The sequence below is a fragment of the Microcaecilia unicolor genome, chromosome 2 (genome assembly GCF_901765095.1).
Source record: "Microcaecilia unicolor chromosome 2, aMicUni1.1, whole genome shotgun sequence".
NCBI lineage: Eukaryota > Metazoa > Chordata > Amphibia > Gymnophiona > Siphonopidae > Microcaecilia > Microcaecilia unicolor.
In genome coordinates, this window is record NC_044032.1 from 492792122 (window position 1) to 492805724 (window position 13603).

The following is a 13603-nucleotide window of genomic DNA, read 5'->3' on the forward strand; positions in this document are numbered from 1 at the left end:
ATGATGCATCTGGGGAGCAGAAATCCAAGGGAGAGCCGTATGGGATGATAGTGTCGGAGAATCTGAAGGTGACAGAACAGAGTGACAAGGTGATGGCCGTAGCCAGAAGGATGCTAGGCTGCATGGAGAGAGGTATTACTTACAGAAGAAAGGAGATGTTGATGACCCTTTACAAGTCATTGGTGAGGCCCCATCTGGAGTATTGTGTTCATTTTTGGAGGCCACATCTTGCTAAAGATGTAAAAAGACTTGAAGCATACTTTCATACCTTCACTACTGGATCTCCAGTTTGAACGCTGCTTTGAAATTGAAAGAGCTCATAGAGTTCTGTCACGGCCCATGTCACAGAATAATTATCCTATGCCTATTGTAATGAGAGTTCTTCGATATGATCACGTGATCACCATCATGCAGTGTGCTCAAATCCATGCACTGATTAAAAAAGATGGATCAAGAATTTAATTCTTGCTGGACCTACATAAGAAAACTGCAAAGATCCGAAAACAATTCTTGGAATTTAGACCAAAGCTAAAGGAGTTAAATGCTCGTTTTGGACTCTTATATCCTGCTCGCATGAGAGTCACAATAAATAATCGCACTAAGGATTTTATGGATCCAAATACTCTGGCAGCTTACATTGAAAATCTTTCTCCTACCCCCATTGATTCAATTTGATTGAATAAACACTACTGCCTTATAACCTTATTAGAGATATGGATATCATTACATCTGTATCTTGCACTGCTGCGCACTTCATATCACTGTTGTTAAAACTCAGAGCTTCACAAGATGGCGATTTTAAGATACTGGTGTGGTATATTTGCTTTCTTACATTCTAGACTCCTAAAAAAATTAATATAAGAGGTATTTTATACCTGTATGTTAGAGTTCATCTTAACGAATATACATCAAAACTCAAAAGCTGATGTAAAGTATCAAATAATACACTACATACTGATATTTATACTTTCTTTATATGACGTGAGATTGTATGGGCATAGTACATCTACTAGTCACTTACTAGAGTTATAAGGTTAACTACACTCGGATGCTTTAAACTATCAAATTCTTCTGCGCAGTATCAAGGTTGTTAGTGGATTGGCAACGGTGAGAAGCGTTTCACCTTCCTCAGCAACTGTATTTTTGTACCATCATTCATGTTTTGTTTAAGTTGTGCATAATGTATGTGCCTACAGTATCCCTATAGGCGCCTACCTGGTTAGCGCGCTCACTAATTGTAGACGTGTTAAAAACGCTAACACACCTTAGTAAACAGGGCCCAAAGTCTCAGTTATCTAGTAAGCTCAGCAGTATTTTATCTGATGTCATGTGCTCACTTAAAGTTGTTTGCAGTACTAAACTTACTTAAAGATGACCTTAAAAGTCATTTCTCTCAATGTTAAAGGTTTCAACAACAACCTTATTAAAAGAAAAAAAAATACTAGTCAGATTTAATACAGAATCACCAGATATTTTATTTTTTTCAGGAAACACATTTGAACATTTCGGAATCTATTGAACTCAATTCACCCCACCATTTTTTCTCTTGCTGATGGGAGGAAGATAGCGTGGCAATACTTTTCTTTTCCTTATAATATCTATATCTGAAGAACAATACTTATATCACAATCTGCAGATTCAGGAGGAAGATGGGCTAAAGTTAATATTAAAATAATAATATATATCTGTCTCTCATAAATACATATGCCCCAAAATAAAGATAATACATAATTCTTCAAACAACTAGCTGATGTGGAGGGGCATAATCGATCGGGGCGCCAAAGCTTTCCTGAGGGCGTCCTCACAGGACGTCCTCGGCAAGGGGCAGGGAAACCCGTATTATCGAAACAAGATGGGCGTCCATCTTTCGTTTCGATAATACGGTCGGGGACGCCCAAATCTTAATATTTAGGTCGACCTTAGAGATAGTTGTCCCCGGTTTTCAGCGATAATGGAAACCGAGGACACCCATCTCAGAAACGACCAAATCCAAGCCATTTGGTCGTGGGAGGAGCCAGAATTCGTAGTGCACTGGTCCCCCTCACATGCCAGGACACCAACCGGGCACCCTAGGGGGCACTGCAGTGGACTTCACAAATTGAGACGTGGGGCAAAATTCCTGATACTGACATGCTGTTGCTGGACCCATCGACTGATGTGAATGCAGGGTAAAGCAGTATTCGTTGCTCTGGTGAGTGTGAAGGTGGCGAGAGTGGTGGTCTCCATATGGGAATCCGCTATAGGAAGAATCGAGGTATTAATGTCAGTGGACGGGGGGCAGGGAGGGAGGGGGGAGTTTGCATTATGTTCTAAATAAAAGTCATGGGTGTTTTGAGCAACTTGATGTAAATATGTTATCAGCCCTTGGACGTAGATGTAAATGCAGATGTCCCTGTTAACATTTTTTTTCCTTGCTTGTGGGGAAGTGTAGTTGTTAATTGTTATGGTTTTCAATACATCAATGACTTAATAAAGAGATTTAAAAAAAAAATACCTACAGTTACAGTCCAAGTGACTTAGTACCATTGACTGAATCAGGTTTCGAAAAATGGCCTTTCTTCCCAAGGGCCATTTTTCGAAACCTGGTTCAGTCAATGGTACTAAGTCACTTGGACTACTGCAATGCACTTTACGCTGGCTGTAAAGAACAGATTATCAAGAAACTTCAAACTGCCCAAAATACCGCTGCCAGACTTATATTTGGAAGGTCAAAATATGAAAGTGCAAAACCTCTAAGAGAGAAATTACACTGGCTCCCACTTAAAGAACGGACTATGTTCAAAATTTGCACGATTGTTCATAAAATCATTTACGGAGACGTCCTACATGCTTGATCTCATTGACTTCCCACCCAGAAATGCCAATAGATCTGCCCGCACCTTTCTTAATCTACACTTTCCCAGCTGCAAAGGAATAAAATACAAACTAACACATGCGTCCAGCTTTTCCTATATGAGCACGCAGCTATGGAATGCACTTCCAAATCACTTGAGATCAATTCACGAACTAACCAATTTTCGTAAATCATTGAAAACCTGTCTCTTCACCAAAGTCTAACCACTAGGCCACTCCTCCACTCCAAAGCCTACCACGAGAATCCATAACTAACTACAACACAGCATCACTCCTCTCTACTATGACATTCTTTTGTTCTATAACTGCTGATTAGACTGACTTGTTAGCCTTGTTAACCTTGTTACTCTTGATATTTCTGTAACACCAATTGTATTTTTGTACCCTGAAATGGTGATACCATTACAGGTCTTTGTAAGCCACATTGAGCCTGCAAATAGGTGGGAAAATGTGGGATACAAATGCAATAAATAAAATACACATGTAACCTAATTAACTAATTGGCAATTAATCTGCACTAACAACCAGTTATTGGTGATAATTTGCACATAACTGCCCTTAGTCAGTATTCTGTAACCTTAGCACACAAATTCTATAGCACGTAACTTCGTGGCTGTGGGAGAGGCATGGGCAGGTCAGGGTGTGCCCAGCACTTATGCGCTAAGGTTATAGATTACTGTCAGTTATGTGCGTAATTGACAAGGTGCAAGCATTTACATCAGCCTTTGACATGGTCATGCCTAAAGTTAGGCATGTAAATGCAGACTTATAATGGCATTACCTAATTTTATAAGCATACTTTTATTTACAAAAAAACATTCTCTTTTTGTACCAGTACGGGCCGTTACGGCGTACGGCACCTTTTATCTCAGGGCCGGCTCACCTGCCCACCCTCAGCTCCCCAACTTTCCTTTCATGCTGCCCTGCTTTGAAATCTTTTATTTTACTTCATTGCAGCGGCGAAGTAGCAGTTAAAGCAACTGGCAGGCTCACCTCTAGCTTTCCCTTCCTTCTCAGCACCCCGCCTTCCTCTGATGTAATTTCATTTCCGCGAAGGCATGACACTGAGGGAAGGGAAGCGAGGAGGCGAGCCTGCCTGCTGCCTCCACTGCTGAACATGGATGGAGGAGAGGGAAGACAGGAAGGAGATGCACATGGATGGAGGGGAGAGAGAAGAAATGCTGGACATGGACGGAGTGGAGGGCAGGGAAGAGAGGAGAAATGTTGGAGGGAAGGAAAGACAGGAAGGAGATGCACACAGATGGAGGGGAAGGGAGAGAGGAGAAATGCTGGACATGGATGAAGGAGAGGGAAGACAGAGGAAGTAGATGTACATGGATGGAATGGAGGCGGGAGAGGAGAAATGCTGGACATGAATGGAGGGGAGGGGGGAGAGTTGAAATGCTGGACATGGATGGAGAGGAGGAAGTGAGATGAACATGGATGGAGGGGAGGGGGAGATGAGAAGTGCCTTCAACTTGGAGAAAAGGCGGCTGAGGGGAGATATGATAGATGTCTATAAAATAATGAGTGGAGTTGAACGGGTAGATGTGAAGCGTCTGTTCACACTTTCCAAAAATACTAGGACTAGGGGGCATGCGATGAAGCTACAATGTAGTAAATTTAAAACAAATCAGAGAAAATGTTTCTTCACTCAACATGTAATTAAACTCTGGAATCCGTTGCCAGAGAATGTGGTAAAGGCGGTTAGCTTAGCGGAGTTTAAAAAAGGTTTGGACAGCTTCCTAAAGGAAAAGTCCATGGACTTGGGGAAAATCCACTATTTCTTGGATAAGCAGAATAAAATGTTTTGTACTTTTTGGGATCTTGCCAGATATTTGTGATCTGGATTGGGCACTGTTGGAAACAGGATGCTGGGCTTGATGGACCTTTGGTCTTTCTCAGTATGGCAATACTTATGTACTTATGGATGGAGGGGAGGGAAGACAGAGGAGGAGATGCACATGGATTTAGGGGAGATGAGAAATTCTGGACACAGGTGGAGGGGAGGGGAGAGAGTTGAAATGCTGGACATGGATGGAGGGGAGGGAAGAGAGAGGAAGTGAGATGAACATGGATGGAGGGGAGGAGAGAGGAGAAATGTTGGACATAGATGGAGGGGGAAGAGGAAAAATGCTGAACATGGATGAATGAGAGGGAAGAGAGAGGAAAGAGATGTATATGGATGGCGGGGAGGAAAGAATAGAAAGGAGATGCATACTGACGGAGATGAGGGAAAGGGAAAAGAGGTGAAAAACTGCACATGGATGGAGAAAATAGGCAAAATCTAGATCCACTCTATACCTCCTCCAGTCAAGTCTGCGGAGGACCCAGCTTTTACCTATGTATGTAGGGCAAGAAATGAAGAAAAAAGGAGGAAAGCAAAGAAATAAATGGAAAGGAAGCCCTGGAAACGGAGTTAAGGGAATAGATAGAGAGCAGCAGAATCAGAGACTGGGACCAACATGATCAGAAAAACAAAGTCACCAGACAACAAAGGTAGAAAAAAATCATTTTATTTTCATTTTAGTGTTTGGAATATGTCCAATTTGAGAATTTACATCTGCTGTCTTATTTTGCACTGGGTATACTGGAGCTGTAACAGCTTACAGAAATTATTTATAATGAAAAAAAATCACAAGTTATTTTTTTCTCCTATACTGGTATAGTATTTTCAATGATACCTATTTATATGTACCATGGCATAAGGGGTGTGGCTACCATATGGGCGGAGCCATAGATGGTGACCCCTGCTCATAATGAGTACTGGTACCTTTTTTCCTACAAAAAAGCACTGCAAAAAACATTTATAAAATTACCTTGGTGGGGGGGTGAGGGAGGATGTTTATATATTATGAGAGGGATGAGTTTGAGAAGTATGGGAGGAGGGGCATTTGTGAGATTGTGTGCCAATCCTACCCACCCTACGCTTTTGCACCTTCTCTATTTCCCTCCTCTTTCTCACCTTTTCCCTTACCTATCCTTTTTCTCCCCTTTACCCTAATTTCTTCACCCCCCCCCCCCCCCTAATCACCACCTAGTGAGACTTCCCTTCTGCTGGAAGTGTTTGGGAACCCTACCATCACTGTGGTCTTCTCTGCATATTTGTTTTCCCTTCTCCTGGCAGGATTTGAGAACTTTGCCAGTACTCTGTGGTCTTTTCTGTATAGCTGCATGGATATTCTCCTATCTTCTCCTCCTCCACTAGCTGCACTGTTTGATGGGTACAGCCACTTCAATAAAACTGGGCAGCTATGCATGCATGCAAACTTGTCTAATACAGACAGGTGTATAAACATCCATTTACCTACAAGGAATAACTCTTTTGAAATTGTTCCCGTCTTCATGAGGAAGTGGAGTGGTGGGGCCAGAGAATAGAGATGTGGGGTGAAAATATTTCCAGTTTTTAGAAATATTTCCATTTCTAAAAAGTCATTGTTCCATGTCCAAGTTTTCAGTTTAACGCTGACAGGTTCAATTTTTGAATTTATTTCAATATAACAAAGCAAGAGGATGAGAAGGCACATGGGCATGTATTTATTTTATTTTAAAAACTTCTAACCCACTTACAACTTATGTGGCTATGATAATAGCATACATATTAAAAAGAAAACAAATACAAGAAAAATATTAGACTCTAGGTACATTTTCCATCAATACAGTTCATCATCAATAAACATTTAAGAAAGAAAGGCTGAACAAAGAGCTGTGTTTTTAATAGTTTATTAAATTTCAAGACACTAGCCCTTAAACATAACTGGCTAGGCAGCTCATTCCACATCAGTGGTCCTACTATTGAAAATGCTGAAGCTCTTGTCACAGCTTAGTGCATAAGTTGTAACCAAATCCAACGCTAACCACATAGCAAAATCAGATCTTAACGCTCTACCAGAAGAAGGTCAGCTAATGACAGTCTTAAAATAACCTTGAGGGGCAGAATTGAAAGGGACGCCCAAGTTTTGCTGAGGACGTCCCCGCAAAACATCCCGGTGGAGGGGCAGGGAAACCCGTATTATCGAAACAAGATGGACGTCCATCTTTCGTTTCGATAATACGGTCAAGGATGCCCAAATTTTGAAATTTAGGTCATCCTTAGAGATGGTCGTCCCTAGATTTGGTCGTTTCTGATTTTCGGTGATAATGGAAACCAAGGACGCCCATCTCAGAAACGACCAAATGCAAGCCCTTTGGTTGTGGGAGGAGCCAGCATTCGTAGTGCACTGGTCCCCCTCAAATGCCAGGACACCAACCGGGCACCCTAGGGGGCACTGCAGTGGACTTAATAAATTGCTCCCAGGTACATAGCTCCATTACGTTGTGTGCTGAGCCCCCCAACCCCCCCCCCCCAAACCCACTACCCACAACTGTACACCACTACCGTAGCCCTTACGGGTGAAGGGGGGCACCTAGATGTGGGTACAGTGGGTTTTGGAGGGCTCACATTTACCACCACAAGTGTAACAGGTAGGGGGGGATGGGCCTGGGTCCGCCTGCCTGAAGTAAACTGCTCCAGGGACCTGCATACTGCTGTGATGGACCTTAGTATGACATTTGAGGCTGACATAGAGGCTGGCACAAAATATTTTTAAAGATGTTTTTTGAGGGTGGAAGGGAGTTAGTGACCACAGGGGGAGTAAGGGGAGGTGATCCCCGATTCTCTTCGGTGGTCATCTGGTCAGTTTGGGCACCTTTTTGTGGCTTGGTCGTAAGAAAAACAGGACTAGGTAAAGTCGTCCAAGTGCTCGTCAGGGGCGCTTTTTTTTTTCCATTATGGGTCAAGGATGCCCATGTGTTAGGCACACCGAAGTCCCGCCTTCCCTACGCCTCTGACAGGCCCCCTTGAACTTTGGTCATCCTCGATTCGATTATGCCAATTTGGGTGACCCTGTGAGGACACCCATCATCCGATTTGTGTTGAAAGATGGGCGTCCTTCTCTTTCAAAAATGAGCCTGCATGGTACCTTAGCATACAGAATCTGATGAATGATAGACAAAATTTTGTATTATAGCCTGTATTTTACCGGTAACCAGTGCAGTTGTTTTAGAATATATATATCATTTTTTATTGGTTGTTATTGAGTATATAAATCATTGATTTTTATGGACATCAATACATTTCTATATGTTTTTTAATTTTGTATATTTAGACACATCTTGTTTGTGATTATACAAGTTTTTAAATGTCATGTCATTTGTTTTGTAGCCCCTGACGCAGCCCTGCTGGGTGAAACACGGCCAGTGTCGGGCTGATTCTGTATATTTTTGTCATATAATAAATTGATATTTCTCTCTTATCAATCTGCTCTTTTGTTTTTACACCCAAATAAAGGTCATTACAGTAATCTATTTTTGACAACACTATACTTGGTATCACACTCCTAAAATCAATTTAAACCTCAAATGTATATTATAAAACGCTGATTGTATTACATTCACAATCTTTTCCCCCTTTGTAAGTTGGGAATCCAAAATTATATCCAGCAATTTTATCTCCTTTTTCACATATATATCGACCTCTCCCACACAAATAATCTGAGGCCAGTATTGATCCAGCACCTTCCCCACAATCATAATTTCTGCTTTCTCTACATTCAAAGTAAGTTTATTTGATGTCATTCATTTACCTATCTCAATCATATATACCGTGATTTGAACAGACAGCTCCTCTCTCCATGATGTTATCAGGAAAAAGAACTGAACATTGTCTGTGTATAAACAGTACTCCAAACCCAACAAACCAAACTCCTTGCACAAAGAAGCCATACAGATGCACCTATTTTTTATAAAGGCAACATATGTAGCTTTCTGCTCTTATAAAATAGCACCCCCCCCCCTGCTTTTCTAAATCTGACACACACATATTGGCTACATGCACTTATGCAACTGGTTCTAAAATCACCACCTAGGTGTGCACTTTCTAACTTATTTAAGCTATGAGAACATTGTCACTGATGTGTCTTTTTTTTTTCTTTTGTTTTATAATGTAAGAAAAGCTATTGTTTCTCCTGAAGCTTTTTTATGTATGTTTCAGGTCTCTATCCACTCCGTATGGTTGGGAAATAACATCACTCCATTAAGAGAGGAAGAGTGGGATGAAGATGAAGAAGATGAGGGTGATACACCTGCTCCTTCCTCGCCTCCAACTTCCCCAATTAATTCTAGGTCTGTCAGATGATCTTCTTTGTTTCCTAGTATATTTCAGTGAGCTTGTGATAGTAGTAATTTTTTTTCCTTTCCTTTTCATTGCTAGAATTGGACACCTCATCAGCTTGCCTTTGGCACCTTAAGCAGTATAGCAAATTTACAAATAAACCATAAATCATATTTTAATTGACTTCTTTTCCAATTCTATTTCCTTTGCAATCTTGATAATTGATTTTCATTATATGGGATACGGTCATGTGGAACCCAGACTTTTTAATTCAGTCCACTGGATGGAAGTCTGATGCTGCACTATAATATGTTTTAAAATGTGCTGACTTTTGTACAAAAGCCTGCACCTAGAAGCTAAAATGTTGGCAATGTCGGACAGGTTTTCAGTCATAGCATACAGCTGGTCCTGGCTTGAGGTGTTATCAGCTTTCTTCAGTTTCTCTATAGTGATGTCCAGTATGTATCAGAAGGGACTAGGAAACCTACAGATACTTGAAAGGAGGACTTCTCAGAATCAGTGGAGCTTTAAGTTGTAATATACCTGCTTTATTTAACAGTTTTAATTGATTTTAAGAATTATTACTGTGCAGCCTTTCGCCATACAGGAATAACTTTTATAACTATGGAATTTCCTGCCCGAAGAGCTGTGTCTAACTTGAGACTACTTCTACTTGAGGAATCAGGTGAAAGCCTGGCTCTTCTCCCAAACCTTTAATACATGTGGTGATTGACTATCCACTCCACACCTGGACTAGCTTGCTGCACACCCTGTAATTTAGACCAGTTCTTCATACCTTACTCAACTATATTTATAATTTGCCTTCGGTTGAGCCACCTATCTGTTTATCCCAATTTACTTTGTACTTCCCATCTTGTTCCTATCTGTCCATTTCAACTGCACTCGACCCCTCGGTTACACAGAAAGATGTTTAATTGCATTGTATCAATAGCATTAGCAGCATATGCTAATGTATGCCTACTAGTGATTTCATTGGTATTATGCCAAAATCATATTGTATCTGTTGTTTGAATGTTCTTCCATGCTGTCTTTGACAGTATCATTTTTATTGTACTAACATCATATTTCTGGTGTATGATTGTTTTACAGTGCTGTTAAATGTGTATATTTCCGATAATGTATCGTGTTAGTCCTGGATTATAATTTGCCAATTCCAAGTTTAGATTTTGATTGTATTTATGCTTCTCTAAGAGTAAGCAAGCATGATATTCTCAAACATGGGTGACAGCATCCACGGAACCTGGTGCAGACACTGCCATAGTGCGCTGTCACTTTAAAACTTTGAGGCAGTGCCTTCACGCCCAACACTTGAGCGCGGGACCAACAGTCTAGCGTTTTCCGCAGAGCAGAGAGGATAGGTTTCAAATCTCTCCTCAGCATATCAAACTTTTCATTTTTAGTGCATTTCTTTTTCAGGATATTTTTTCTCATATTTTCTTTTTCTTTCTTTCTTTTAACCAGTTTATTGCTTTTTCAAAATACTTTTCATTTTTATTTTTTCGACCTTGAGGCCGCTGAGCCCTTCTTTTTGACCAGGAAGCATAGACCATTTTCGGGAACAGAATTACTCGAGCTCCCTGAGCCATTGAGCATAAGGCATAAATTAATATACCTATTCTCCCTTGCTTCAGCTATTTTTCCCTCCATGTCAACGAGGGTGCCGAGTGGCTTTAAAAAGTGAACTTGGTGCAGTAGGACCATTTCAGGCACAGACCCCCATAACTGGTGTGTTCAGTTTTGGGTCTGGAGCACCAGGACATACAGTGTGACCTCTGTCTGCACATGCAAATGAGGACACTTAAAGCCTTTGGTTCTGCATCGGCATCAAGCATGACAGGGGATTCGGCACTAGACGTGGAACACATGGCATAGGCATCGACATCGGTTGTACCAATGCATCATCAAGAATGTCCGGCATTGGACCCAGTACTGCTGCTATGTAAGGACTCCACATCCTCCTCATCGGTGCCACCTGCATCTAGGGACCTGCGGCATAAAAAGCCTAAGAAGCATCGTTGTCGTTCTCCCTCCAAGCACAGTGCCAACACTTCCCCTGCATTGACATCCTCAAAGCACAGGAAGCATCCTTACCACAGTGACTGCTCTCCTTTTCTACAACTTAATTCAATGAGAACTTTTGAGGTCCTCAAGATCTCCTATGCCTGCACAGGCTATAACTCAGGCTGCCTCTACACCGCTTTTTCAGCCAGTACCAATACCTACTCACAGGAGGAAATTTGGTCTGTGCTCATAGAGGAGCGCTCAGGACTACTGCATTTACAGTCTATTAAGGCTTACAGGGTGTGTGCACCAACCTCAGCCCAGCCCGTAGATACATTGGAGAGACAATCATGGGAGAGGTCCTGCAGACCAGCTTGGCGTCCACCATCAGGGGCACCATGAACCTGACCGATGCATGTGTTGACATCCAGTAGAGGAACTTTCTCCAGCTTCAGAGACTCATCTGCCTCAACATTCTTCCACGCAGAGCCAATGCTCTAGTTGACACACTCTTCCACGTACCTCCCAAGAGAAGTACTTTGAGGAGTCAGACTCAGACCTCTCTTGGGAGATTGAGCAAGACCCTATGGAATCCCATCTGACCCTTCGTCACTGCCTGAGAGACACAAGTCTCCTCCAGGGTTTGTTTGTGAGATGGTCCAAGCCATACCTTTCAGATTGGAGACTGAAGAGGAACCTCGTTCAGAGCTCTTTGATCTAGGTTCTGACTCTTCTCCTAGAGAGGGAATCACTGTTTCCCTTCATACAGTCATGAGGAATGCTCTGATCAAAAACTGGGAGACTCCACTAATAGTGCAAGTTGCTGCAAAGAAAATTGATACAATGTACAGGATACAGAAATGCACTGGGTTTGAAAAAACACAGTTACCCCCATCATTCCTTATTTGTGGTATCCGCTTTGAAGCGTACTCACAGTGCAGGATCTCGTGCTTCTGCTCCTCCAAGCAGAGAAGATAGCACATTAGACTCTTTTGGCAAGAGAACATTTCAAGCCCCTATGCTAACCAACCACATATTAGATTATCAACTTTATTCAACAATTTACTTAAAGTCTCTAACACAGAGTACTCTCTCTTTTGCAGACTTCCTTCTTCCGGAAAAGGCTGATGAGTTCCTTAAACTTCACAGGAAACTTCTAGATTGGCATAAATATCTAGCAAGACAGGCCTTTGATGCTTTTTGACATCTCTTATTGCATATCCGCCTTAGGAGTAGCAAAGCGACATCTTTCCTGGCTCAGAGTTTCCCATCTCAAATCTGCAGTCCGGGAATACCTAGCCAATATCCCTTGTTGGTGACAAATTCGAGAAAGTGGCTGACCTAATTAAAAAACATACAGACACTATTAAAACTCTCTCCATGCCACAGCCTTCTGCCGCATCGTCTTCATCTTGAAGATTTGTAGAAGGATTTTGGCACTCTAATTACTAAGCATCTAAGAATTGTTATACTCCTGCTCCTCCTGCACCTCAAAGAACTATGCCCCAGCGCTAACGTCCATGATAGGAACAGGGACAAAAATCAGAGACTTCTCAATCTAAACAACAACCCAGTTTTTGACTCCTTCCTAGAGAGCATTGCCATTGTCCATTTGTCTGTGCCATTTGTCTTACCAGTAGGAGGCAGACTGATCCTCTTTCAACAGAGGTGGCCACTCATAACCTCCAATCATTATGTGCTACGTATCATCCAGCACGGTTACACTTTGCGTGGGAAAAAAAGACCTCCAGACCATTCACAAACAGAGTCTCATTTCAACTCACTGCAAATGATAGTACTTCGAGAGGAGCTCTCTGCCGTCCTCCGGCAGAATGCAGTAGAACCAGTTCAAGGGTTTTATTCCAGATACTTTCTCATACCAAAAAAGACGGGGGGGGGAGTACAATCAAATCTTGACCTGCGAGATTTAGACAAATTCCTACTCAAAAAAGTTTTGCATGCTTTCCCTGGGATCACTTCCTCCCATGATCCAACTCAGTGACTGGCTTTGCTCTTTAGATCTTAAGGAGGTATAAATTCACATACCTATTCTCCCTGCGCACAGAAAGTTTTTGCGCTTCCGCTGTGACACTCAGCATTATCAATATAAAGTCTTGCCGTTCAGCTTGGCTTCAGCTCCTCTGGTCTTCACAAAATGCCTGATAGTATCTGTAATGTTCTGCAAGTGGGGCATACATGTCTTCCCCTACCTCAATGACTGGTTAATCAAGGCAGCCTCCCGAGAGCTGGCATAGACCTTGATTTTGTCCACCATATGTCTCCTGGAGCTCCTTGGTTTTGTGATAAATTACCCCAAATCACATATTCAACCTGTTCAGATCTAACATATCATCTGGGCACTACTCGGGGTCGAGCCTTCCTCCCTCAACTGAGGGCAAACAATATAATGAATCTCTCTGCTCAGATTTCCAGATCCACCCAAGTATCTTCTTGTCAGATGCTCTGCCTACTCAGCCACATAGCTTAACAGTCCACCATTAGCTCACCTCCACTTCTGAATACCTCAGTGAGTTCAAACCATGGAATGCTCTGAGCCCATATTCAAGTTACTCCACA

General features: G+C 42.0%; 1 protein-coding gene across 1 annotated transcript in view; it reads left to right on the top strand.

The window, feature by feature from the left end:
• The window catches only part of HTT (huntingtin), a 990576-nt gene that overhangs the window by 890793 nt on the left and 86180 nt on the right, over positions 1 to 13603 (top strand). The window contains exon 58 of the mRNA XM_030191138.1: positions 8885 to 9015. Coding sequence (XP_030046998.1) covers positions 8885 to 9015 — 131 coding nt within the window. The remainder of the gene's footprint in view (positions 1 to 8884; positions 9016 to 13603) is intronic.